Consider the following 26422-nt stretch of genomic DNA (forward strand, 5'->3'; position numbering starts at 1 on the left):
TTTTTTCATTATAAATAAATGCTTGATTTTGTTGAATATTTTTATTCTGCATTTATTGATTTGATTATGTGATTTTTATTTATGTGGTATATCATGTTAATTGATTGGTGGGTATTGAACCAACCTAGGAATAAATCCCACTTGATCATGGTGTATGATTTCTTTAATAAATTGCTGAATTTGTTGTGCTAATATTTTGTTGAAGATTTTTGCAACTGTGTTCATCAGGGCATTGACCTATAATTTCCTTTTTTGTAATGTCTATCTGGTTTTACAGTCAGGGTAATGCTGGTCTTGTAAAATGAGCTTGGGATTCTTTCTTCCTCTTGAATTTTTTGGAATAGTTTGAGAAGGATAAGTGTTACTTTTTCTTTTCTTCTTCTTCTTCTTCTTCTTCTTCTTCTTCTTCTTCTTCTTCTTCTTCTTTTCTTCTTCTTCTTCTTCTTCTTCTTCTTCTTCTTTTCTTCTTCTTCTTCTTCTTCTTCTTCTTCTTCTCTTCTTCTTCTTCTTCTTCTTCTTCTTCTTCTTCTTCTTCTTCTCCTCCTCCTCCTCCTTCTCCTCCTTCTCCTCCTTCTCCTCCTTCTCCTCCTCCTCCTCCGCCTTCTTCTTCTTTTATATTTCTGAAGTGAGAAGCAGGGAGGCAAAGAAAGAGACTCCCACATGCGCCAGACCGGGATCCACCTGGAAAGCCCACCAGGGGGCGATGCTTCATTGCAACTGGAGCCATTCTAGTGCCTGAGGCTGAGGCCATGGAGCCATCCTCAGCACCTGGGCCAACTTTGCTCCAAAGGAGCCTTTGCTGTGGGAGAAGAGAGAGTTAGAGAGAAGGAAGAGGGGGAAGGGTGGAGAAGCAGATGGGCACTTCTCCTGTGTGCTCTGGCTCGGAACCAAACCCAGGACTTCCACACACCAAGCCAATGCTCTACCACTGAGCCAACCGGCCAGGGCCTTACTTCTTCTTTTAATGTTTGGCAAAACACATCTGACCTAGGAGTTTTGTTTGTTGGGAGACTTCTGATTACTAATTTGATTTTTTTTTTCATTTTTCTGAAGCTGGAAACGCAGAGGCAGTCAGACAGACTCCGGCATGCACCCAACCGGGATCCACCCGGCATGCCCACCAGGGGGCGATGCTCTGCCCCTCTGGGGCATCGCTCTGTTGCATCCAGAGCCACTCTAGCGCCTGAGGCAGAGGCCACAGAGCCATCCCCAGCGCCCGGGCCATCTTTGCTCCAATGGAGCCTCGCTGCGGGAGGGGAAGAGAGAGACAGAGAGGAGGAGAGGGGGAGGGGTGGAGAAGCAAATGGGCGCCTCTCCTGTGTGCCCTGGCCAGGAATCGAACCCGAGACTTCTGCACACCAGGCTGACGCCCTACCGCTGAGCCAACCGGCCAGGGCCACTAATTTGATTTTATTAGTAGTTATTTATCTGTTCAAAATTTCTTTTTTTCCTTCATTCAGTCTTGGAAAATTATATGTTTCCAGGGATTTATCTATTTCTTTCAGGTTGTCTATCTTGTCACATAATTGTTCATAGTATGTTCTTACATTCCTTTTTATTTCTATGCGGTCAATTGTCACTTCTTTTGTTTCATTTCTGATTTTATTTATTTGGGTCTTCTCTTTTTTTTCTTGATGAGTCAAGTTAAAGGTTTGTCAATTTTATTTTTCAAAAAAACTAGCTCTTAATTTCATTGATCTTTTATATTGTTGTTTTATCTTTATTTTGGTATTTCCACTTTATTATGCTGTTCCTCTTAATCATTTTGGGCTTTTTTTTTTTTTCGTTTTTCTAGCTCCTTTAGGTGTAAAGGTAGATTGTTTATTTGAGATATTTTTGTTTCTCAAGGTTGGCCTGTATTGCTATGAATTTCCCTCTTAGAACTGCTCTGGCTGTGTTCCACAGATTTTGGGTCATTGTATTTTCTTTTCATGTATATCAAGGTATATTTTGAATTATTCCTTAATCTTGTTGTTAACCCATTCATTAATAGAATGTTATTTAATTTCCCTGTTTGTGTGTGCTTTTCAGTTCTCTTATTGTATGTGATTTCTAGTTTCATACCATTGTAATCAAAGAAAATGCTTGATATGATTTCAATCTTTCTAAAATTATTGAGAGTTGCTTTGTGGCCTAACATATGGTCTATTCAGGAAAATGTTCCATTTGTGTTTAAGAAGATTGTATATTTAGCTACTGGAGGGTGAAATTTCCCAAATTTTAATTAAGTCCATTTGCTCTAATGTATCAATAAAGGCCACTGTTTCATTGTTCATTTTCTGTCTGGGTGATCTAGCCATCTATATCAATGGGCTGTTAATGTCCCCTAATATATTGTATTATTGTCCATTTTTCCCTTTATGTCCATCAATATTTGCTTTATATATTTAGGTGCTTCTATATTGGGTGAGTAATTGTTTACAAGAGTTATATCCTCTTGTTGCATAGATTATTTTATCATCATGAAATGTTCTTCTTTGTTTCTTTTTATAGCATTTGTTTTAAAGTGTATTTTGTCTGATAAAAGTATTGTTACCTTCGTTTTTTTTAAATTATTATTTACATAAAATATATTTTTCCAGCTCTTTACTTTCAGTCTGTCTATGTCTATAGATCTGAGGTGGGTCTCCAGTAGGCAGTATATGAATGGGTCTTGTATTTTTATACATGTAGACATCCTATTGTCTTTTTTTTTTACAGAGACAGAGAGAGAGAGACAGAGAGAAGGACAAATAGGGCCAGACAGACAGGAAGGGAGAGAGATAAGAAGCATCAATTCTTTGTTGTGGCACTTTAGTTGTTCAACTACTTTCTCACATGTGCCTTGACCAGAGGGCTACAGCAGGGAGAGTGACCGCTTGCTCAAGTCAGCAACTTCAGGCTCAAGCCAGCAACCTTGGGTTTCAAGCCAGTGACCATGGGGTCATGTCTATGATCCCACGCTCAAGCCAGTGACCCCTCATTCAAGCTGGCAAGCCTGCTCTCAAGCCAGATAAGCCCACACTCAAGCCAGTGACCTCAGGGTTTTGAACCTGGGTCCTCCACATCCCAATCCAACACTCTATCCACTGCAACACTGCCTTGTCAGGCCATCCAATTGTCTTTTGATTGGAGCATTTAATCCATTTACATTTCATGTAATTATTGATAGGCATATTGTTATTGCCATTTTATTATGCATATTTTATCTTTTTTCTTCTTAAAAACGTTCCTTAAATATTTTTTGTAATATTCATTTGGTGGTGAACTACCTTAGCTTTTTTTTCTTATCTAGGAAGCTTCCATTCTAAATTAAAGCCTTGCTGGATAGAGTACTCTTGGTTTTAGGTTCTTCTTTTCACCACTTTCAATATTTCATGTCAATCCCTCTGGCCTGCAAAGTTTCTGTTTAGAAATCAACTGACAGTCTTACGAGGACTCCTTTGTAGGTAACTGTCTTTCTCTTGCTGCTTTTATGATTGTCTTTGTTCTTAACATTATGCATTTTAATCATGATGTGCCTTGGTATGGGCCTCTTTGGGTTTAATTTGTTTGGGATTTCCTGTGCTTTCTTGGTTGTATGCCATGTTATAAAAATTTTCAGTCATTATTTATTGAAATAACTTTATCTCTTGCTCTCTCTCTCTTTCTTCTGCTTTGCCTATGATGCAAATGTTTGTACACTTGATGTTGTTCCAGAGGTCCCTTGAACTATCCTCATTTTTAAATTCTTTTTTATTTTTGCTGTTCCTACTGGGCATTTTCTGCTACCTTATCTTTCAAGTGACTGATTTAATCCTCTGCTTCATCTACTCTACTGTTGATTTCCTCTAATGTATTAATAATTTCAGTTATTGTATTCATATCTGTTTCTATCTCTTTGTTTAAGTTCTCACAGTGTTCATCTAGTCTTCCTCTAAGTTTTTTGAGCATTTCTTTAACCAGTGTTTTGAACTCTGTGTGTGGTAGATCACTTGCTTCCATTTTATTTAGTTATTTTTCTGTACTTTTGTCCTGTTCTTTCACTTGAGATGTTTTTTGTCTCCTCTTTTGACATATATTTGTTTCTATTATTATGTAGATCTGTTCACAGTCTTTGCAGCATTGCCTTATGTTTTAGGTATTTTGTGGGGTCTCGAGGTACAGTCTCCCTAGTCACCTGAGCCAGGTGCTTCATGGTGTCTTTTGTGTGCATTATGTGTGTCTTCCTGTTGTATTTGAGTCTTGGTTGCTATTGGCATATGAGTGGGTGAGGTTGACCTTCAGGCAGACTGGTTGTAAGGACTGGCTATGATACAGTGGATGAGTTGTGAAGAGGCTGGCCTTATAGAAAAAGATTTCCTTCAGTGGGACTTTGATGATTCCTGAATCCATCCTTTGAATGTGTCATTTGTGGAGTTAATTGTGTGGTGGTTAAGTATGGTCTGAAGCTAGCCACTGTGTGTGTTGGTTCTAGGGTTTTTAGAAGGGGTTTTGATGTGAGCCAAGGTTAGCTACTGCTTGTGCCTGGTCCAGGGTCTCCTGCTAGGAGCTACAGAGTGATCTGAAGTTGGTAGTTATCTGTATTGGGCTTGGAGGCACTTGGGAGAAACTATGCTACAAACTGAGGTCAGCTTCCAGTAGAGCCAGGCTTGGGGACACTTAACAAGAGGTACAGGGCATACCATGATGAGATGTTGTTTGTTTGGGGTTTGTAGACCTTTGAGAGATTTTAATAAAGTCTGCAGTGTGGGCTGAGGCAGGCCTGTGGTTTGTGAGGAACACCTATTGAAAAAGGTTCAGGTTGGTACACAATTTGGGTGGAACAGGGTCTCAAGGAGTCACTAGGGTGTAGTGAGAAGTGTTAGCCAGGTTGATAGAGAGTCAAAGGTGGTACCCACCTGCAGCTGCAGGGTTGGTCTGAAGGTTGTTAACAAAAGAACAATGGCACCTGCTATCACTTCTATTCAGAGAGACATACTCTTGTAATCTCACCCTTAAGCCAGACAATTCCATTCCTCCCTGCATGTCCTTATTGTCTTTTGAGCTATTTTTCCTTTACTGGAGTTTAGGGTGAGTTATGGTGAGTGAGTGAGTCTGTGCTCAGGCTCTTGAAGAGGACAAATGGGTCTACAACAGTTTTCCTTCTCATCTAGATAGAATCAACACTGATTTTTCACACCTCAGTGTTGTGAGGACTCCTATTCCTGGCAATGGTGCTGTGGGCTTGGAAATCTGGTATGTAGCTGGGAACCCTCACTCCTGAGGGAGGAGCTTCACAGCTGAAATATCCCTCCTAATTTTTACTGCCATATATGGGTGTGGGACCACCCTATTTCCTGTCTCTGCCCCTCTTATCAGTCTCAATGTGGCTTCTCCTTTATATCCTTGTTAGAGAACTTCTGTTAATCTAGTCTTCATGTGGCTGTCAAGGGTGTTTGTTCTATAATTAGTTGTAATTTTGATGCAGTTGTGGGTATTTCCTGGCAAGGGTTTGGGTTAGTGAGTATAGGAAAACGACTTCTTGTGCTCACTTTGGCAGTACATATACTAGAAAACGACTTCTTTGATGAAAATGAAAAAGAGATCTTCCCAGGACTTCCAGTCAAGACAATGGAGTAGGTAAATGCTAGACTCACCTCCTGCTAAGGAGGCCTTTTTGGTTTATAGAAACCATTAGTTTTAAGCATCAATATGTCTCTGGGAGATCCAACTTTCTCATTGTATAAGTGGAAAAACTGAGGCCCAGAAAGGGGAAAAGACTTTTCAGGGTCACAAAGGCATTGGCAGAGTCAGAAGCAGAACCCAGGTCTCTTGATTCTCAGTCCAGTACTATTTCTTGATCCAGTGCTAGCAGGCCTTAGCTATGCATAAGTCTTTTCTTCTAAGACCTTCATTTCAATCCCTCCTAACTCTTTCACTTCCAATTGTCTGTTTGTTAACTTGTTTTTCATCACACCATAGCATTTCTCATCCATATACTTAAGCTCCAGGTTGCTATCAAGTTTAGAGAAAATTCTATTCTAGCTTTCAGGGAGCTCCTATATCTCTGTCCTTATGGACCATGGAATTAGAAAACCTGGACTCTAGCCTCAGGTCTGTTAAATATTATATATGACCTTAGGCCACTCACTTGCCCTCAATTTTCTCTCCATTTCTACAACTATAAAATGAGAATATAATTCTCTACACAGCAGTTCTCTGATATGAACTTTTCCTTAAGTAACAGCCACTTTGACTTTTCACTTTTCAGAATCCCTCAACATAATACTTGTGATCAAAGATGCTGGCACATGATGAGATTCAATTGAGTATTTTATTTCATAACTGTCTCAGTTAAAAGGATAAACATAAACTAAGATGTAAATTACAATGTGCCACACTCAGAGGAGATTATCACTCAATAGTCTATCACTCTCCTGGGGCTCACAGCATTAGGAGGCCAGTGTGGGACTCAAGGTGAATGGCCTGCTCTCAGGACCTCTATTCCCCTTCTCAGACCCCTTAGAAAAAGTGCCTGGACTGCTGACATAGAAGAGTAGGTGATGTGGGTTGGGAAGGCTATGCCATGAGCCATTTGTAGGCACCTTATTCTGTGGCCCAATGCCCCAAAACACTTCTATCCCATTCTCTTCTCTCCAAATATCCTCAGTATTTTCCTCTCCTCTTGCTCCACCACTTCACTTTACCTGCTTGCTCAGGGCCTAATAAGGAACAGTGACTCACTGGATTCCCAGAGAGGGCAAAGCCCTAGACTTTGAGCAATGGCCAAACTGTCCAATTCTCAACCCTCACCCAGCCACTGCCCAATTCATAGACTCCCTCTCCACTTAGCTAAATTCTATTTCAAGTTATAACTCTACAAGCAAACCTTTACTGATTACTCTGGCCCTCATATTCATCTCTCCTTTTTCACTTAACTACATAAGAACACATTCAATTATATATATAAACATATTTTTACCACTTAGCAGTGATCATCGGTTGTTTGGTATGGTATGCCTTCTGCAATTATAAACTTCTTGAGGGACACTTTTCCTTTTCTGGCTCACTCAAGGTCCAGCCTAGCACATAATAAACACCTATTAACTTGAAATGAACTAACTGAATTGAACTGAGGTGGAAGATATGGGGAAGGCTGTGAGTAAGGAGAGAATTAACATTTATTTGTTATTTGTTGATTATGTGCCAAGTTGTATGCTAGATGTTTTATATGCCTCATCCACATTAATAATGATTGATAGTATTATCATTTTATACAAAAGGAAACTCAGACTTCAAAAAGCTAAAACCTTAGGTCAAACAAGTGGTAAGTAACTGTATCTAGTGCTGTTTGGTTCCAGAGCCCATATTGAGAGATTGATAACAGTTTGAATTCCTATTAGCAAAGTGTTGATTAAATGAATTATGATATACCCATATTATAAACCACTGTGCAGTTACAAAAATAGAGTGAAACTTTATGCACTTAATGTATAACAACACAAAATATATTTTGAAGTAAAAAGGCAAAATGGAAGGTAATATGAATTATAGCTTACAGTTTGTGTTTTAAAATAGGGTGTACATACACACACGTACAACTGTTTGTACATAAACGTAATGTTTCTAAAAGAATACACCAGGTAATACTGGTGGCCTCTCTTTTGGGAAACAAAGTGGCTTGGAGACAGGGATAAAAAAAAAAGACTTCCGGATGTCAGAGAAATGGCGCCATAAGGAGCGATACTGATAAATCTCCCCAAAAATTCAACAAGATCTTCAACCAGAGACAAAAAAATCTATCCTTGGAGCCTCCAGCAGTTCCACACTAAATGCAAAGGTATGATCGTATGAAAAATTGACTAAATATATAATCAACCCCGAAGGAAATAAGACGGAGGAAGAAACACTCCGCCTTCCTCACTAACCTAAATAAGGGCTAATTTCACTGAGAACTAAGAATATAGGAACTGAGATGGGCATAGGGTGTGAATAGTACCAGGCTGTGGCACAAACATCTGAACTAGGCTGTGGCACGGACATCCAAGCTGAGGAAAAACTGCTTGTGGCAACCCAGTCAACACAAGCTAACGCTTGTGCCAAATCCAGACAAAGAAAAACAAATGGGGCAGCCATCTGACCTGATCTTCTGGTCAGCGAGCGCAGATAGTGTGTGAAAGATTCCTCCTAGAGTCCGGGAGTGGGCGCCCATGTTACCAAACAGAGGGGCAGAGTCAGAGGCCTTTGTGTGGGCCAAAACCGGAGTCTTGGGGTCGCCCTGTGCCCTGAAAAAGCGGCATGTGGGGAGTGAGCAGGAGCAAAATTCCCTACGCTCAAATTTCTCCCGGCGGGGAGGGCGCCTCACCCAGGTCGAGAGGCAGCCAGCACAATATTCTGGTCGGCGAGCACGGACAGTGGGCGAGAGATTCCCCCGGGACTGGCTGCCTGTGTTACCGGACAGAGGGGCAGAGTCAGAGGCCTTTGTGTGGGCCGAATCCGGAGTCTCAGGGTTGCCCCTGCGACCTGAAAAAGTGACACGCGGGGAGTGAGCGGAAGTGAAATTCCCAACACTGGGACTTTTCCTAGCAGGCAGGGCGCATCACCCAGGGCGAGAGGCAGCCGGCCTGATATCCTGGTCAGCAAGCGTGTATAGCGGGAGAGAGATTCCCCTGGGAGTGGGCACCCATGTTCCTGGACAGAGGGGCAGAGTCAGAGGCCTTTGCGTGGGCTGTGACTGGAGTCTCAGTGTCACTGACCCTGCACCCTGAAGAGCGGCACGCGAAAGTGAGATTCCTTACACTTGAACTTCTCCAGGCAGGTGGGGCGCCTCACCAAGCCATACAAGCTAACAGACCCGTGAAAGATTAGCTTAACCCACAGTCTGCTTGCCTCCCAACTGACCTATGCAACCCTAACTGACAAGATCTCTCTCAGGTCAGCGATCTAAGACAAGAGGGGAGATATTTTTTAGTAACTCTTGTTATGCTATGCACATAGGGGTGGGGGCAACCTCTGATAGGCAGAGCTTGCATACTCAGGGCTTTATGTTAAAAAGAGGGATTTGGCAGCTTGTAAGTCCTCCTGCTTTGCAAACAGTGACTAGGGCATTTTCTACCCAGCCAAAATAGGTAACGAAGTGCCAAAAGCCTGGGGAAAGGGGTTTCACAGAGTGCTGAGGCATTTGGGACATGCCTATAGGCCCATAGAAAGGCACCTTGAAAACAATTGGCTCCCAGCCCCGCCTGATTATGCTAGCAGCTCTGACTGATTGAGCCTTACCCAGAGCCCTGTGCTGAGTGGGAATAGAGTGGGGATTTGCCAGCTCTTTGAGCCTCTTAATCTCCAGGCAGAGGCAGCAGCAACCCCATAGCTGGATCATCAGGCTGCTAATTCAGGAAGGAAGGACTAGGAGAGAGGCTTCGGGAAAACGGATTCTCTCATTGTTGGAGCCTGCAAATGCTAATGAGCCTCTACTGCCAACGAGACTGAAGCCGAATATATGTCATCGCCATAGAGACTTATCAACTGCAAACCTCTACCTAAACGTGCCACAGGGGCAGAACTGGGGTACAGAGTCACCGACCAGGAAGAGGGAGAGAAAAGAAAGAGCAAGAAGATAACCTCTCAAAATCAAGAATAATCCACAGACTTTATAACCTATCCCATTTTATTATATTTGTTCATTTGTTTCTCTTACCTTCTTGTCTTGATTATTTTCTCCCTTTTCCAATTCGGTCATTTAATTCTCTGCCGGTCTTACTCTCTCCTCTCCTTGAACTACACTACCCATAAGTGTTACATCTCTCATTATCTTTCCTTTCCTTTTCCTTTCTCTCTATGAGGGTTGCACTCCAAAACCCTTAACTCTCTCTCTTTCTCCTTTTATTCTTTATTCTTATTTTTGTGTTTTCCTCTTTCTTTTTTTTTCTTTCTCCCTCTATATTAGTTTCTTCTTTTCTCCTTTACTTTTCCTCTCATTCAATCCTCAATCACGAACAAATTATTTAATTTGGGACTCAAATTTTTCTTTGTGGCGCTTTGGGGTTTTTTTATTTTACTTTTTTAACTCACTAGAAGTGCACCCAACCCTGGCTCTCCATTTTATCTAGTTTTTCCTCCACTAAGTACAATAGTAATTTTTAATTTTTTTTCCATTTTTCCTGTTTCCCTCTTATTCCTCTGATTATATCTCTTAGTTAACCATCACCTACAAGCAAATCATTTTATTCTTGACCCAAATTTTTTCCTGTTTTGCATTTTCTGGGTCCATAACCCTTTTTTTGCCCCGTTATCACTTCTCCCCAACTCAGCCCCTCCATTATAGGTAGTTTTTGTTCTATTTAGCACAATATAATTCACAGTTCACAAGATTTTCTCAAGAAGGAGGGGAGAGAGGAGAGGAGTGAAAAAAAATAATTTTTTTATTTTTTAATTTTTTTTTAACTTTTTACTTTTTATTAATTCTCATTAGTACTATCAACAAAACCACCCTCAGATGCCATTAAGGAAAAGGAAATCGAATATCATGGATATAAAAGACAGAGAGGTAGCACACATAGATGAGGAAAAAAATCTATGGAGAAAAAATTTAATATATTGGAAACCTTGGAGCTAAATGACAGAGAATTTAAAATAGAAATCCTAAAAATACTCACAGTTATACAAGAAAACACAGAAAGGCAATTTAGGGAACACAAAAAACAACTCAACAAACACAAAGAATATATTACCAAGAAAATTGAAACTATAAAAACAAATCAAACAGAGATGAAAAACTCAATTCATGAACTGAAAAACGAGGTAACAAGCTTAGCTAATAGAACAGGCCAGATAGAAGGTAGGATTAGTGAAATAGAAGACAAGCAACTTGAGGCACAACAGAGAGAAGAAGAAAGAGACTCAAAAATTTAACTAAATGAGAAAGCCCTACAGGAATTGTCTGACTCCATCAAAAAGAATAACATAAGAATAATAGGTATATCAGAGGGAGAAGAGAGAGAAAATGGAATGGAGAACATACTCAAACAACTAATAGATGAGAACTTCCCAAGCCTGTGGAAAGACCTAAAGCCTCAAATTCAAGAAGCAAACAGAACTCCGAGTTTTATTAACCCCAACAAACCTACTCCAAAGTACATCATAATGAAATTGGCACAAACCAACGACAAAGAAAACATTCTCAAGGCAGCCAAGAGAAAGAAGAATACAACATATAAAGGAAGGCCCATTAGATTATCATCGGATTTCTCAAGAGAAACTCTACAAGCTAGAAGAGAGTGGAACCCAGTATTTAAAGTCCTGAAAGAGAGGAACTTTCAGCCAAGAATACTATACCCATCAAAGCTATCCTTCAAATACGAAGGAGAAATAAAAACATTCACAGATACAGAAAAGATGAGGGAATTTATCATCAGAAAACCCCCACTTCAGAAATTACTAAAGGGGGTTTTCCAACCAGATACAAAGAACAAAACAAAACAAAACCACAAGTAAAAGCTCCACCAAGAAAACAATAAAACCAAATTTAAACTGTGACAACAAAAATAAACAAAAAGGGGAGAGGACAGAAAATAACAGTAGCAAAGGACAATGGACTACAGAAGTACTCACAAGATAGTGCATCACAATGAACAGTATAGGAACCCTTCTCATTACTTAATGGTAACCACCCTTGAAAAAACCACCACAGAAGCACTTGATTTAAAAAAGATAGCAACAGAGGAAATAAGTATGAAATACAACCAAACAAAAACAAAGGATAGAAAACCAAAAGAGAAGAATCAAACAAGACACAAAACTGACAGAAAGCAATGTATAAAATAGCAATAGGGAACCCACAAGTGTCAATAATTACACTAAATATAACAAACTATAGAAATGATCCCTAAAAGCAGTCTTAATTACACTAAATGTAAACAGATTAAATTCACCAATAACAAGGCACAGAGTAGCAGAATGGATTAAAAAAGAAAATCCAACTGTATGCTGCCTACAAGAAACTCATCTAAGCAACAAGGATAAAAACAAATTCAAAGTGAAAGGCTAAAAAACAATACTCCAAGCAAATAACATCAAAAAAAAAAAAAGCAGGCATAGCAATACTCATATCTGATAATGCTGACTACAAGAGAGCAAAAGTACTCAGAGACAAAAATGGTTATTTCATAATGATTAAGGGTAGGCTGAATCAAAAAGACATAACAATTCTTAATATGTATGTACCAAACCAAGGAGCACCAAAATATGTAAGACAGCTACTTATTGACCTTAAAACAAAAACTTACAAAAATACAATCATACTTAGAGATCTCAATACACCGATGATGGCTCTAGATTGGTCATCCAAACAGAGAATCATTAAAGATATATTGGCCTTAAACAACACACTAGAGCACCTGGATATGATAGACATCTATAGGACATTTCATGCCAAAGTGACAGAGTATACATTTTTCTCCAGTGTACATGGATCATTCTCAAGAATTGACCATATGTTGGGCCACAAAAATAACATCAGCAAATTCAGAAAAATGAAAGTTGTACCAAGCATATTTTCTGATCATAAAGCCTTGAAACTAGAATTCAACTGCAAAAAAGAGATTTAAAAACCCACAAAAGTGTGGAAACTAAACAACATACTTTTAAAAAATAAATGGGTCAAAGAAGAAATAAGCACAGAGATCAAAAGATATATACAGACAAATGAAAATGACAATACAACATATCAGAACCTATGGGATGCAGCAAAAGCAGTGATAAGAGGGAAGTTCATATCACTTCAGGCTTTTATGAACAAATAAGAGGGAGCCCAAGTACACCACTTAATTTCACACCTTAAGGAACTGGAAAAAGAAGAACAAAGACAACCGAAAACCAGACAAAGAAAGGAGATAATAAAAATCAGAGCAGAAATAAATGAAATAGAGAACAGAAAAACTATAGAAAAAATTAATAGAACAAGGAGCTGGTTCTTTGAAAAGATCAACAAAATTGACAAACCCTTGGCAAGACTTACCAAGGAAAATAGAGAAAAGACTCATATAAACAAAATCCAAAATGAAAGAGGAGAAATCACCAGAGATATCATAGATATACAAAGAATTATTGTAGAATACTATGAAAAACTTTATGCCACTAAATTCAACAATCTAGAAGAAATGGGTAAATTCCTAGAACAATACAACCTTCCTAGACTGAGTCAAGAAGAAGCAGAAAGCCTAAACAGACCAATTAGCAGGGAAGAAATAGAAAAAACTATTAAAAAACCTCCCCCAAAATAAAAGTCCAGGCCCAGATGGATATACTAGTGAATTCTATCAAACATTCAAAGAAGACTTGGTTCCTATTCTACTCAAAGTCTTCCAAAAAATTGAAGAAGAAGCAATACTTCCAAACACATTTTATGAGGCCAACATAACCCTCATACCAAAACCGGGCAAGGACAGCACAAAAAAAGAAAACTACATACCAATATCTCTAATGAATACAGATGCTAAAATACTAAACAAAATACTAGCAAATCAAATACAACAACATATTAAAAAAATAATACATAATGATAAAGTGGGATTCAACCCAGAATCCCAAGGATGGTTCAACATATGTAAAACTGTTAACGTAATACACCATATCAACAAAACAAAGAACGGCCCTGGCCGGTTGGCTCAGCGGTAGAGCGTCGGCCTAGCGTGCGGAGGACCCGGGTTCGATTCCGGGCCAGGGCACACAGGAGAAGCGCCCATTTGCTTCTCCACCCCTCTCCCGCTACTTCCTCTCTGTCTCTCTCTTCCCCTCCCGCAGCCGAGGCTCCATTGGAGCAAAGATGGCCCGAGCGCTGGGGATGGCTCTATGGCCCCTGCCCCAGGCGCTAGAGTGGCTCTGGTCGCAACATGGCAACGCCCAGGATGGGCAGAGCATCGCCCCCTGGTGGGCAGAGCATCGCCCCATGGTGGGCATGCCGGGTGGATCCCGGTCGGGCGCATGCGGGAGTCTGTCTGACTGTCTCTCCCTGTTTCCAGCTTCAGAAAAATGCAAAAAAAAAACAAAAAAAAAAAACAAAAAAAAAAAACAACAAAGAACAAAAACCACATGATCTTATCAATAGATGCAGAAAAGGCATTCAATAAAATACAACACAATTTTATGTTTAAGACTCTCAACAAGGCCTGACCTGTGGTGGCGCAATGGATAAAGCATCAACCTGAAATGCTGAGGTTGCTGGTTCAAAACCCTGGGCTTGCCTGGTCAAGGCACATATGGGAGTTGATGCTTCCTGCTACTCCCCCCCTTCTCTCTCTCTCTCTCTCTCTCTCTCTCTCTCTCTCTCTCTCTCCCTCTCCCTCTCTCTCCTCTCTATAATGTATAAATAAAATCTTAAAAAAACAGACTCTCAACAAAATGGGTATAGAAGGAAAATATCTCAACATGATGAAGGCCATATATGAAAAACCATGAGCTAACATCATATTAAATGGCACAAAACTGAAGGCTTTCCCCCTTAAATCAGGAACAAGACTGGGTTGTCCACTCTCTCCACTCTTATTTAATGTTGTGCTAGAGGTTCTAGCCAGAGCAATCAGACAAGACAAAGAAATAAAAGGCATCCATATCGGAAAAGAAGAAGTAAAGGTATCACTTTTTGCAGATGACATAATCCTCCCCTATACATCGAAAACCCCAAAGAATCTACAAAAAGACTACTAGAAACAATAAGCCAATACAGTAAGGTTGCAGGATACAAAATTAACATACAAAAGTCCATAGCCTTTCTATATGCCAACAATGAAACATTTGAGAACGAACTCAAAAAAATAATCCCCTTCACGATTGCAACAAAAAAAATAAAATACCTAGGAATAAACATAACAAAGGATGTAAAGGACCTATATAATGAAAACTACAAAGCATTGTTAAGGGAAATCAAAAAAGATACAATGAGATGGAAGAATATTCCTTGTTCTTGGATAGGAAGAATAAATATAATCAAGATGGCCATATTACCCAAAGCAATATACAAATTTAATGCAATTCCCATCAAAATTCCAATTACATTTTTTAAAGAAATGGAACAAAACCCATCAGATTTATATAAAACTATAAAAAACCCCGAATAGCCAAAGCAATCCTAAAGAAAAAGAATGAAGCTGGGGGCATTACAATACCTGACTTCAAACTATATTATAGGGTCACTAAAATCAAAATAGCATGGTATTGGCAGAAATATAGACACTCAGACCAATAGAACAGAATAGAAAGTCCAGAAATAAAACCACATATATATGGTTTTAATAATTTTCAATAATAGGGCCAACAACACACAATGGAGAAAGAAAGCCTCTTCAACAAATGGTGCTTGGAAAACTGGAAAGCCACATGCAAAAGAATGAAACTCGACTACAGCTTGTCCCCTTGTACTAAAATTCATTCAAAATGGATCAAAGACCTAAATATAAGACCTGAAACAATAAAGTACATAGAAGAAGACATAGGTACTAAACTCAGAAACCTGGGTTTTAAAGAGCATTTTATGAATTTGACTCAAAAGAAGTGAAGGCAAAGATAAATGAATGGGACTACATCAGACTAAAAAGTTTTTGCTCAGCAAGAGAAACTGACAACAAAATAAACAGACAGCCAACTAAATGGGAAATGATATTTTCAAACAACAGCTCAGATAAGGGCCTAATATCCAAAATATACAAAGAACTCATAAAACTCAACAACAAACAAACAAACAATCCAATAATAAAATGGGAAGAGGACATGAACACACACTTCTCCCAGGAAGAAATACAAATGGCCTACAGATATATGAAAAGATGCTCATCTTCGTTAGTTATTAGAGAAATGCAAATCAAAACTGCAATGAGATACCACCTCACACCTGTTAGATTAGCTATTATCAACAAGACAGGTCATAGCAAATGTTGGAGAGGCTGTGGAGAAAAAGGAACCTTCATCCACTGTTGGTGGGAATGTAAAGTAGTACAACCATTATGGAAGAAAGTATGGTGGTTCCTCAAAAAACTGAAAATAGAACTACCTTATGACCCAGCAATCCCTCTACTGGGTATATACCCCCAAAACTCAGAAACATTGAATTGTAAAGATACATGCAGCCTCATGTTCTTTGCAGCATTGTTCACAGTGGCCAGGACATGGAAACAACCAAAAAGCCCATCAATAGATGACTGGATAAAGAAGATGTGGCACATATACACTATGGAATACTACTCAGCCATAAGAAATGATGATATCGGATCATTTACAACAAAATGGTGGGATCTTGATAACATTATACGGAGTGAAATTAGTAAATCAGAAAAAAACAAGAACTGCATGATTCCATACGTATGTGGGACATAAAAACAAGACTGAGACATTGACAAGAGTGTGGTGGTTATGGGGGGGGGGAGAAAAAGGGGAGGGGGAGGGGCACAAAGAAAACTAGATAGAAGGTGACAGAGAACAATCTGACTTTGGGTGATGGGTATGCAACATAATTGATCGACAAGATAACCTGGACATGTTTTCTTTGAACATATGTACCCCGATTTATTGATGTCACCCTAGTAAAATTAATTTTTAAAAAAAGACTTTCACCATTTTATCTCTTGAATTTTGACTAATATTAAATAAAATTACATTTATTAAAATATAATCTGTTTCCACAAAGTGGAGCCTGGAGATTGACTCTGAGAAAGTTCTGAAAGAGATAAAGGAGTCAGTGTGCCAGTATTGAATTGGGGGACTCCCAGGGTACAAGAAGCCCCTTCCCTTGCACCCATTTCCCAACCTCTCTTACAAAGAAACCTCCACTAAAATCATCTTCCCATAATGCTGATTGAGGTCACATCTTTCCAGATCTCACTTCATACCTATAAAATGGGAACCAGAAGGGATAGGATTAAGAGGTCTCTAAAATGCCTTTTAGCTCAGTAATTTAAAAAACTGAAAATCGGCCCTGGCAGGTTGGCTCAGTGGTAGAGCGTTGGCCTGGCGTACAGAAGTCCTGGGTTCGATTCCCAGCCAGGGCACACAGGAGAAGCGCCCATCTGCTTCTCCACCCCTCCCCCTCTCCTTCCTCTCTGTCTCTCTCTTCCCCTCCCGCAGCGAGGCTCCATTGGAGCAAAGATGGCCCAGGCGCTGGGGATGGCTCCTTGGCCTCTGCCCCAGGCGCTAGAGTGGCTCTGGTCACGACAGAGCGACGCCCTGGAGGGGCAGAGCATCGCCCCCTGGTGGGCGTGCCGGGTGGATCCCGGTTTGGCGCATGCCTGTCTGACAGTCTGTCTGACTGTCTCTCCCCGTTTCCAGCTTCAGAAAAATACAAAAAAAAACAAAACTGAAAATCAAGATAACAAGTCCTAATATATTTGAAATCTTTGTCTTGAAGGAGGTCTTGGGGATTTTGTTTTGTTGTTTGTAACAAATAAAAAGAGTTCCATTCTGATTCACGTATTAGATGGTCTTAATGAAGGCTCCTTAAGTGGTTACTAAATTGTTTGCTCAAAACTACTATTGCAATCCTCCTCCAGGTCTTTGGCCTTTTGTGGCCCATGTTCTCCAGATGTATCTTGTTTAAAACAAAAGGAAATTGGTCCACTCCAAAACTGAATACAAACAAGCAAGGCCTCTTATATGTTTAAAGTCGCCTGGCCCAGAACTTCTGATCCTAAATATCCCTTTCCTTCTTCACTACCTGCAGGATAACAGAGGCTGTGTGAGAGACCCCCAGGAGGAAGGTACACCTTATCTCCACCCAACATCCACCTCCAATTACTAGCAATTTCTACTAAAAAACTCAGGCCTTGACTCTCAGGGAGATTTGTTAGTTCCTGCAAAGAGCTATAAATATTTCAACTTGTCTTATTTCCTTGAATGTATATGACCTGGGATTTGGCCCTTCTTCTCCCTGGGCTCTTAGAAAACTGAACAACAATAAAAAGAACACAGCCAGTCTTTAGCTACAGAATACTCAGCTCAAACTGCAGAATAATGATGAGGGGAGATGGGGAAGAAATGGAGTAAGGAGGTGGAGGTTAAGGAGGAGAGGTTAATTCCTCTTCCAGAAACATTTAGGAAAATGTTTAGTTACTCAGTTTCTACAAGCTGAATAAGGTTACTGGTTGATAATGATAATAACATTAACCTCTTCACAATTTAAAAATGTCTTTCATCTACACAATCTCATTTGATCCTCAAAGTCCTATAAAAGTAAATACTGTTAAACTCATTGTGCAGATGAGAACACTGAAGCCTTGTGACTCTTTCAGGACTAAACAAGTAAGAAGAAACAGTTTCTCTGGTCAAATTCAGACCCAAGGATTATGACACTGGGTAGAGTAAGATGGGTGGTTAGAAGAATATGTCATGTATCACAAGACTGCTGGACTTTTGTTTATTAAATCCTTTCTTGGTCATCTCTTTTTATCTCTTAGTCATAAGGATGCTCTGAAGCTACAGGAATGAAAAATTCTACAGCAGACCCTTTGATATCTGCCCCTCCCCATTTTTACTATACATTAATTAATATCTAAAAGCAGGAGTTCTGAACACAGACTCTTGGTTCAAATCCTGGATCGGCCATTATTTGTTGTATAAGCTTAAGCAAATTAATTAACCTGTGCCTCTGTCTCTTTATCTGGGAAATGGAGAAAATAATGGTACCTACCTCTTAGGGTTGTTCAGAAGTAAAATGAGTTGGTACATGTAAAGTGTTTAAGATAATGCCTGGCACAGAGTTAATTGCTAAAGGCTAAATAAGTGCTAGCCATTATTATTATTATATTTAATAGAAGTAAACATCAAAAAAATACACTGTAGAATGCAGCAGAGCAGTTACAACCAGGCTGTGTACCTTGTACCTTTCCCCCAGTAGCAGAAAGCACTTATAGGAAGTCATCTCCATACTTCAACTCAGTGCCCTGTGGGGAACAGAAGAGTTTTTTCTTTGTGAAAATCTCAGTGACCTGAACAAGTGGCTGAACTTGTGACCGTAGTCTCATAGATACCATGTTCTAAGCAATTATGTTAATTGGCCCAAACAGACATCACACACCCAGCCATACACACGTAAACACAGGTCTGGACACATGGGTGAATGCACATACCCTTTCAGCCTAAGTAAGAGGGCATGAAGGCAGATCCACAGGATTGGGCGAAGAGACTGTGTGGAAACTGCTTGTTTAGTGACAATACCCTTTCCTTTTTCTCTTCAGTTGCATAGAAGCAGAGAAGCAACTAACCTGAGAGCTTCACTTCCTTTCTTTACGCTTTTCACTGAAGGCATTTTTAACTCTAATTAGGGCTTGAATATTTGTATTCTCCATTCCTCAACTTCTTTACAATAAATTCTGCAATAGATGATAGTGGCTTAAATATCCAGTGGTAGAGCGTTGGCCTGGCGTACAGAAGTAGATAAAATAAGCTTAAGCAAATAGAATAAGAGTTCTGTTTTATTCAGAACTCCTGAAGCTACTGAAGACCAATCTGAACTCTCTAAAGTTGGTCCAGGAAATGGGGGACAACAATACTGAAAATTTGAAGAAAAAGGTATGCAACTGACCAGGATAAGACCTGCTAAAAATACTATCTCCTTGGCTGGGCTCCTGGGGCTATGGAAAGAAGAAGTATGGAAAAAACACGAACTGTTTCATAGCAGCCATCTTACTGCAAAAATCCAGAGGTGATGGCTTCCACATTCTTGAGTGTTCCATGGAAAGTCACCCTTCCCCCAGACAGTGGAGAATAAGAGAGGGGAGAGATGCCTCTGTGAGATGTGTAGGATTTGGCCTGAGACCCAGGCTGGAGTTGGCCTATACAACATCCAAAACCCCAGTTGTTCCTCTAACTGAGTAAGGGAAAGAAAGATAAGACAGAATACAATACTGGGAAGAAGGGAGGTGCCATATCTACCAATGATGATACAAATGCACCATGAAAATAGAAGAAGTTCAGAAAATATGTTGTTGGGACAGCCAATTTCATCTCTTCTTCTCCTACCAATCCCAGAAACTAGAGCAAAGTATAGGATAGAGAAGGGCAAGACTACCAGGGTGAAGAAGAAGCATGTACTTCCTCAAGCCACCCAAACAGGCCACATTCACCACCTACAAATAGGTAGCAAGTGATTTCACATTAGTTACTACAACACCCATCTTCAAAGCAGGTGATTAAATGTCCTTAAATTTAATCCTCTTTCATGCGTAAAATGGGAGAAGGCTGAGTGTCCTAAAACCTCCTCCTTTTGAGTCCTGAAAGAGATACAGGATAAGAAAAGAATGGGAGCATAAAGAAACTTTCAAAAAATGTTTCCAAGCCCCACTGTTGGGAAGTTGGGAAGGGGTACAGGCCAAGATGTAGCCCAGGATGGCCATATTCTCTTTACCATTTACACCTGACAAGTTTTCCATTCTAAGTCTTTTGCACTAGTCCCCCATAACCCCTACAAAGGGCTGTGTTGTATTAAACCTGATTCCATGAACAGATAGCAAAATACTTTTTTCAGATAAAATATTCATAATTCATAGCTTTAAGTATATGGTGTGTGTGTGTGTGTGTGTGTGTGCGCGCGTGCGCATGCGCCTATATGTATGATAAGTAAAATATTTTCTCTATGGTTTTATGAATAAAGGCTCTAAGGTTTACTCATTCAATCTCAGGTGAAATGGATCTTTTCAAGACAAGAAATACCACTCCACCTATCACACAATCTGAAAAGAGTAAATGATTATTTCTTTTTAAAATGTAACAGAACAAACAGATTCTGGTGGAAAAAGCAGCAGACCTTTCTGGGAAACTGATCTGCTCAAAAGGTTGAGATGACATCCTTTATGTACTTTTGCAAATGTTCATAGTCCAGTTGCTTGTTTAGTTTTCATGACACTGGAGGAAATATTTTCAATGACAAGCAAGTATAAATTCATGGAAAAGGGGGGAGAGCACTGTGCTTGCTATTTCAGTAGACACACTCTTAGCTAAGTCTTGAATGAAGCTGAAATTGACCAAGGATTGTGGATACCCAAAAGGAAGCCTTTCCAGACTCACCACAATGGGACCTAGGCAGTGGTCCTGAGTCAGCTATAAAGATGCCCTATCTGAAGCCCTCTTATGAATCTTGGTTTACTGTTCTATTCTGAAGTAACAGCAAACCAAGGTCATAATAACCACGAACTTCCAAGAAATGAAAATGAGATGTGAGAAATTAAGCTTCAAGAGAGGAGTCCAAACTGAGTCTTGAGGGAATGTTTGCAGTTTAATGCTTTTCAGGAGCAGGTTCAAATGCTAAGAAAAAGCAGCATACAGACTCAGTCTGCTAGCCTGCAGCAGGCCAAGTGGAGGGCATCCTCTTGAAGGCTTAGGACATTCTGGGAGAAGCTGTTGTACCTCCAATGCTGCCTTTGGATACTGGGTAAAATAGAAGTGGATCTTTTCAAGTACACATGAACCAAGCCACAGTCTTTACACACAACGTGGGAACATGATATCTACATGGCTTTTCATTACTTTCTCAATCTCCTCCCAACCTGTCTGCATTCACATTTAGGCAAACTCCGTTTGTCTGAATGAGTCAAATTTTTGCCAGGTCAATGTAAAGAATAAAATGTCACAAAGTTCTAGAAAGATACAGTGGCAGGGCTAAAAATTTCATCTAGTCTAACTCTCTCATCTCACATATAGATAAACTAAAGTACAGAGAAGCAAAGTGCCTGCTGAAAGTCATACAGTGAGTCAAGAACATAAGTCATCTAACTCATAGTGACTGCCTAGCTAGTATTACTGAGATCATCAGCTCTTTAGGGTTCACATTTAGAGTTGTAATGAGCATTTGAGGCTACTAGACAGTGAATCAAGAACCCAGCCCCAATCAGCTACTCACCTTAAACAAATATATTCTCTGGCTGGCTTCCAAACAGTCAGAACTCTCCTCCACTTCCCTTCTAGTGTGAGTCAAGGTCTCAGTTTGGGACCCAGTTTGGTTGGAGAGTAGGCAGAGAAGATTGACTTGAAAGATGCCTGGTCAATGGCTCTGTGACTCAAAGCTCTGTAGTAGGCTTTAAGCTGACCTGATCTAACTTTTTGGACAGTAGGCAAAAGCTTTTAGCCAAAGGCAAAACATTGGCCGGTTTGCTCAAAAGATACCTGGCTCCCAGAGTCAGTAATTTAATGGTCAGCCCAGTTAGACATTGAACCAAACAGTGAAAGCACCTAAGATTAAGAAGAGACAGGCAACTTAATCTGCTACTTGCCTCACCCACCCTTAGGACTCTGCCCAAAAGGCAGAGTACCATTTTCCCATGCCTAGAAAATTCTATCTTCATCACAGTAGTCCATGAACCTGAACTATCTTGTGCCCAACTTCTATGACCATTGTCCCTGTTCCTAGGTGGTGAGAGCCCTAGCCATACTCTCCCCACCTGAAAGCCTGCAAGAACCATGTTTATAAACTGCCAAATAAAAAAAAAATGTCTTCCATCATATTTTATGGCTCAGTGCTAGACTGGCAGTTGAAGTGGAAAGTGCAAGGTAATAGGTTTATTCTGGAACACATTCAAAAAGACCTAAGCTTGTGACCAATGTTAACAACTCCAGCTTGTTCTGCCTTGTCCCCTGGACCCTAAACCCTAATTCTGCCCCAGCTCTAACTCACTTAGAGTTCCAATAATGAGCTGGGACTTGCAACCAATGCTAACTGGCTTCTCTTTTCATCTTTCCTTCAAAAGACACGCCCCTCATACCAGGAAGCCATGCTATGCTTTCTACCAAATTGCTTAGTTGCCCCTGTCCTGTCTGCTGCTTGGTCTGTATTGAGGCACTCCTAAATTTCCCAGAGGCTCTGAAAAAAGTATAGGCTCAATTCGCTCTTGATCTTTTCTTTTTTCTAAAATCAGACCTTAGTCACTTGCTTCCATCTCAGGAAACTTTTGCCTGCTAGTCCTCCCAGGCCTAAGAAACAAGGAAAGTTGGCTTCCCTTTCAAAACAGGTGAAGAAAAGGAACAAGATATACTGCTGGTGCCCCCACACAACTGTACACATTAATCCACAGAGACTCTATATTGCATGCTTAATGACCTGATTTTCACTTTCCTCTTACTTTTTGTGGTTCTTTCCCATGCCTAGAGACCCCTTGGACATAGATTTAGCCCCTGAACATCAAAATTACCTTTCTGTGGAGCTCCCACACAACTGTCCAAATTATCTGTAGAATCTTAGATCATTAAGCCAATCAGTTCAGCTTTAAGGCTGTGAAGATATTAGGCCTAGCCAAAGATAATTCTGGTTGTAGGATACCTCCAAACATTAAATTCATACATATTTAGAGATGAAAGACATGTCAGACATTGATAGAAATGTACAATGCTCCAACCTCCTTCACGGTAGGCTGTGTGTGTTCTATGTTCCCCAGAATGGCTATTGGGTAAATACTGGCTGATAAAGGTTTCAGCAAGCTTCTGCTGACTTCTCTTATATCCATTTGAGAAAACAGCGCTGTGGCACAGATGGCTAGAAAATTTGGGGCAAACTGCATGAAGTATGTGGAGGCAAAGATACATTTGGAATCTCAGGATCTGAATTTTCTAGGAGCTTGGGAATGTCACCGGGGTGTTCCTGACTTTTTCAAATTAAAAACTAAGATGTTCCCAACAGCTTTCTGTATCAAAAACAACTTTCATGAATTCAAGAAACACCCCAGCAAGGGGCCAAGTCAAAGTATTCTGAGACCTGGGATATACCAAATTCCTTTCTTTCCTTTCTTAACCTATACTCCACAGAATTTAAAACAGTAACCCCAGCCCCGCAGTGGACCTAGTCTGTGTCAGAATACACACCAACCACACCTCTGTACAGCCCATCGCAACCCCCTTAACAGGAAAGTCCCAACCAGTCTTCCCTGTGAGCCCTCTATGATCACCTACTTTGAAGTTTGTTCCCCAGCAGTGAACCTCTTCCTGGTAAAAGAGTGGTTTTTCCAAGTTTTATTACACACTCTTAAGGCAGCAACTCTAGGCCAGCTCACACCACATGAATGCCAGGATTTAGCTTCAGCCCATCCCCCACCACCTCGCATGAAGTTTCAGCCAGAATTTGCTCCTGACCTCAGAAGCCAACAGCCTGCCTTCAGTCACAAAACAATGCTCAGCAGGTGTCCTCCCAGGTAACCTAAGCAACAGCCAGAGGCACTACCCTGGTTGCCTTTCAAAGAGCCCCTGAAGTACATCAAAGCAGGAAGAGACAGGCAAATAAAAAAATAACAGGGTTGAGTGTGATAGTAACACCTCCCCCAACCAGAAGTTGTTCTACACAGTCCAGGGACCCTCTCCACTAGGGCATTAATGCATATTGTGCAGTCCTGAGACTTCCCTAGACAGCCATTGACACACACTCAAACTTTCTAATGGGACCTGCACACTCCACCAATGGGTCAGATGAACAGAGGAACCAATAGCCCCCAAACCCCTTCTTCAAATGGAGCCCAGTGAAGCTAAAAATTAAATAAAAACAAAACAAAAACAAACAAAAAACTTTTTAAAAAGTCCTTCATTGAGAGCGGTAAGAGGCTCTCCAACGGTCTGAGGGACCCACAGGTTGGATGCCCCAGAATTCAGGGTTTCTATTTTCATTAAATAATCCTAAGAGAGCAACAGAAGTATGTGTTTGAGGTGGGAGGGAATCCTTCAGCCCAGGGTAGCACTGTGAGAGGCAAACTTGCAGCGTAAAGCAAATGCAGCTGTTCTGTGGAGCCACAAGAGGGAGTGAGCGGTGAGGGTGAGGGCATCCCAAGCCCTTCAGCTCCCTCCCGTGACTCCTCAACAGAACTGCTGAGGGGCTCTGCCCCTTACTTGCTGAGAAAAACTGATGGCTTATTCTACTTCTCTCTGAGTTCACACGTGGGCTAAATTCAAGGAGCACGCAAACCTGTGATCTTCTGGCTGCCGGCCTGGAGAGTGAAGTCTATACTCCCCAGACCTACTTGTCTTAGGGAAAAAGACCAAGTCGGCCTCACGCGAAAGCCGGAGAGATGGAGGCCAGCATTGTAGCTCAGGCTGAAAGAGGCATCCCAAGGATAGTGGAGAAGCGCTGGGCGCCAGAGAAGGCAGGGCTGAAGTTGGGGGTGGCGCGGAGTGCAGGGCCCAGCCTGACAGCAGCTTCACGCCTCTCTGGGCAGGAGACCGCCTCCTGCCTGCTTTGGGGTTCAGCAGACAGGGCACAGAGATCCACTCGTTCCCTCAGAGTGGTGGAGAAGAGCCGAGCCCCGCTGCGCCGCAACTAACGTGGGCAGAGACCTGCGACACCCCCACTCGCATTCTCTGCCTCCTTTCCTCTCTCTACTGCAGGCACACACGCCTGCCATGTGTTAGACTGTTCACTCAGAGTCACCAAGATTCCTAAAGTGTCCGCTCCCCATGCAGAAACTGGGACTGCTTGCACAGATCCGCGGTACGGTGTTTCTTTGAAAGTCCTCCCAGCCTCCCAACTCTCTTCTCTCTCCATGACTTCGCCCCGACCTCGCACCTCCTCCCAAATTTGCAAACATCCCCCCCCCCAGTACATGGTACTTCGGTCAGGGTACCTCAAACCCAAAAGATGTGCGTGGATTTGTCCCAAGACAATAAAGTTCATTCCTTAACTGTAATCAATGAATGTCCGGGGTCCCACCCAGGACGTCTTGCGCCTAAGTGTCCACAACTAAGGCTGCCCCGAGCCCCTCAGGCTGCGCCTTAGCAATGCCTTGGGCAATGGGCAAAAGGAGTAATCAAAGAGGCGGACTGGAAGAGTTCCTCGGACCAGGAGGTATGGGGTCAGTAGCAGTGGGAGCGGACACCCTTGCCTGGAATGCCAGGTGGGGCGCTCAGGGCCACTCACCTGCTTGAAACTCCACTTGGCGATTCTTCTCTCTTTCCTCCTGCAGCAGCATGGAGTAGAGGATCCCGAAGGAGTTCTGGATGCCAAAGATAGAGCCATTGCACCAGGTGGCAGCGAAGACCACGATCCAGCCAAAACCACCTTCGGGGGGCTGGAAGCCGCGCGCTGTACCGCGGGTCTCCACGGTGGGTGTGGGCTCGGATTCGTGCACTGGCGGCTCAGGCTCAAACTCCAACTCTGGCAGGGTTGCAGAATCTGGTAGGGGCTGGGGTTCTGGCTGGGGCTCCAGTGGGGGCACTGGCAAGGGCTCTGGCTCCGGCTCAGGGCTACCCACCCGCTCCTGCTGTTCCTGGTCTGCCTCCCGCCAGGGCCCCTTAGCTTCCTCGCTTGCTAATCTTTGCAGCGCCATCGCAGCCAGGGGACTGTGGCTGCTCGGGACGGAGGAGCCGCTGTATAGCTGGTGCTTGCTTCTGCTTCTGCTTCTGCTGCTGCTGCTGCTGCTCCAAACGCTGCTGCTGCCACTGTCTCCTCCTCCAGGCTCCTCGCCCCAGCTGGCCAGCCTGTCCCGCGACAGACGGTCCCTCGAGCCCTCTCCTCCTCCCCCATGCAACCCCCTCC

The 26422-nt window shown here is 41.6% G+C and overlaps 1 protein-coding gene across 2 annotated transcripts in view; it reads right to left on the bottom strand.

Moving 5' to 3' along the window:
* The window catches only part of SLC16A2 (solute carrier family 16 member 2), a 160747-nt gene extending 134325 nt beyond the window's left edge, over positions 1-26422 (bottom strand). The window contains exon 1 of one of the 2 annotated variants that reach the window (XM_066356850.1): positions 25805-26422. In XM_066356850.1, the coding sequence (XP_066212947.1) occupies positions 25805-26213 (409 nt within the window). In that variant the 5' untranslated portion in view covers positions 26214-26422. The remainder of the gene's footprint in view (positions 1-25804) is intronic. The other variant, XM_066356849.1, reaches the window with a different exon arrangement.

The sequence above is a fragment of the Saccopteryx leptura genome, chromosome X (assembly GCF_036850995.1).
Source record: "Saccopteryx leptura isolate mSacLep1 chromosome X, mSacLep1_pri_phased_curated, whole genome shotgun sequence".
In the NCBI taxonomy this organism is placed as follows: domain Eukaryota; kingdom Metazoa; phylum Chordata; class Mammalia; order Chiroptera; family Emballonuridae; genus Saccopteryx; species Saccopteryx leptura.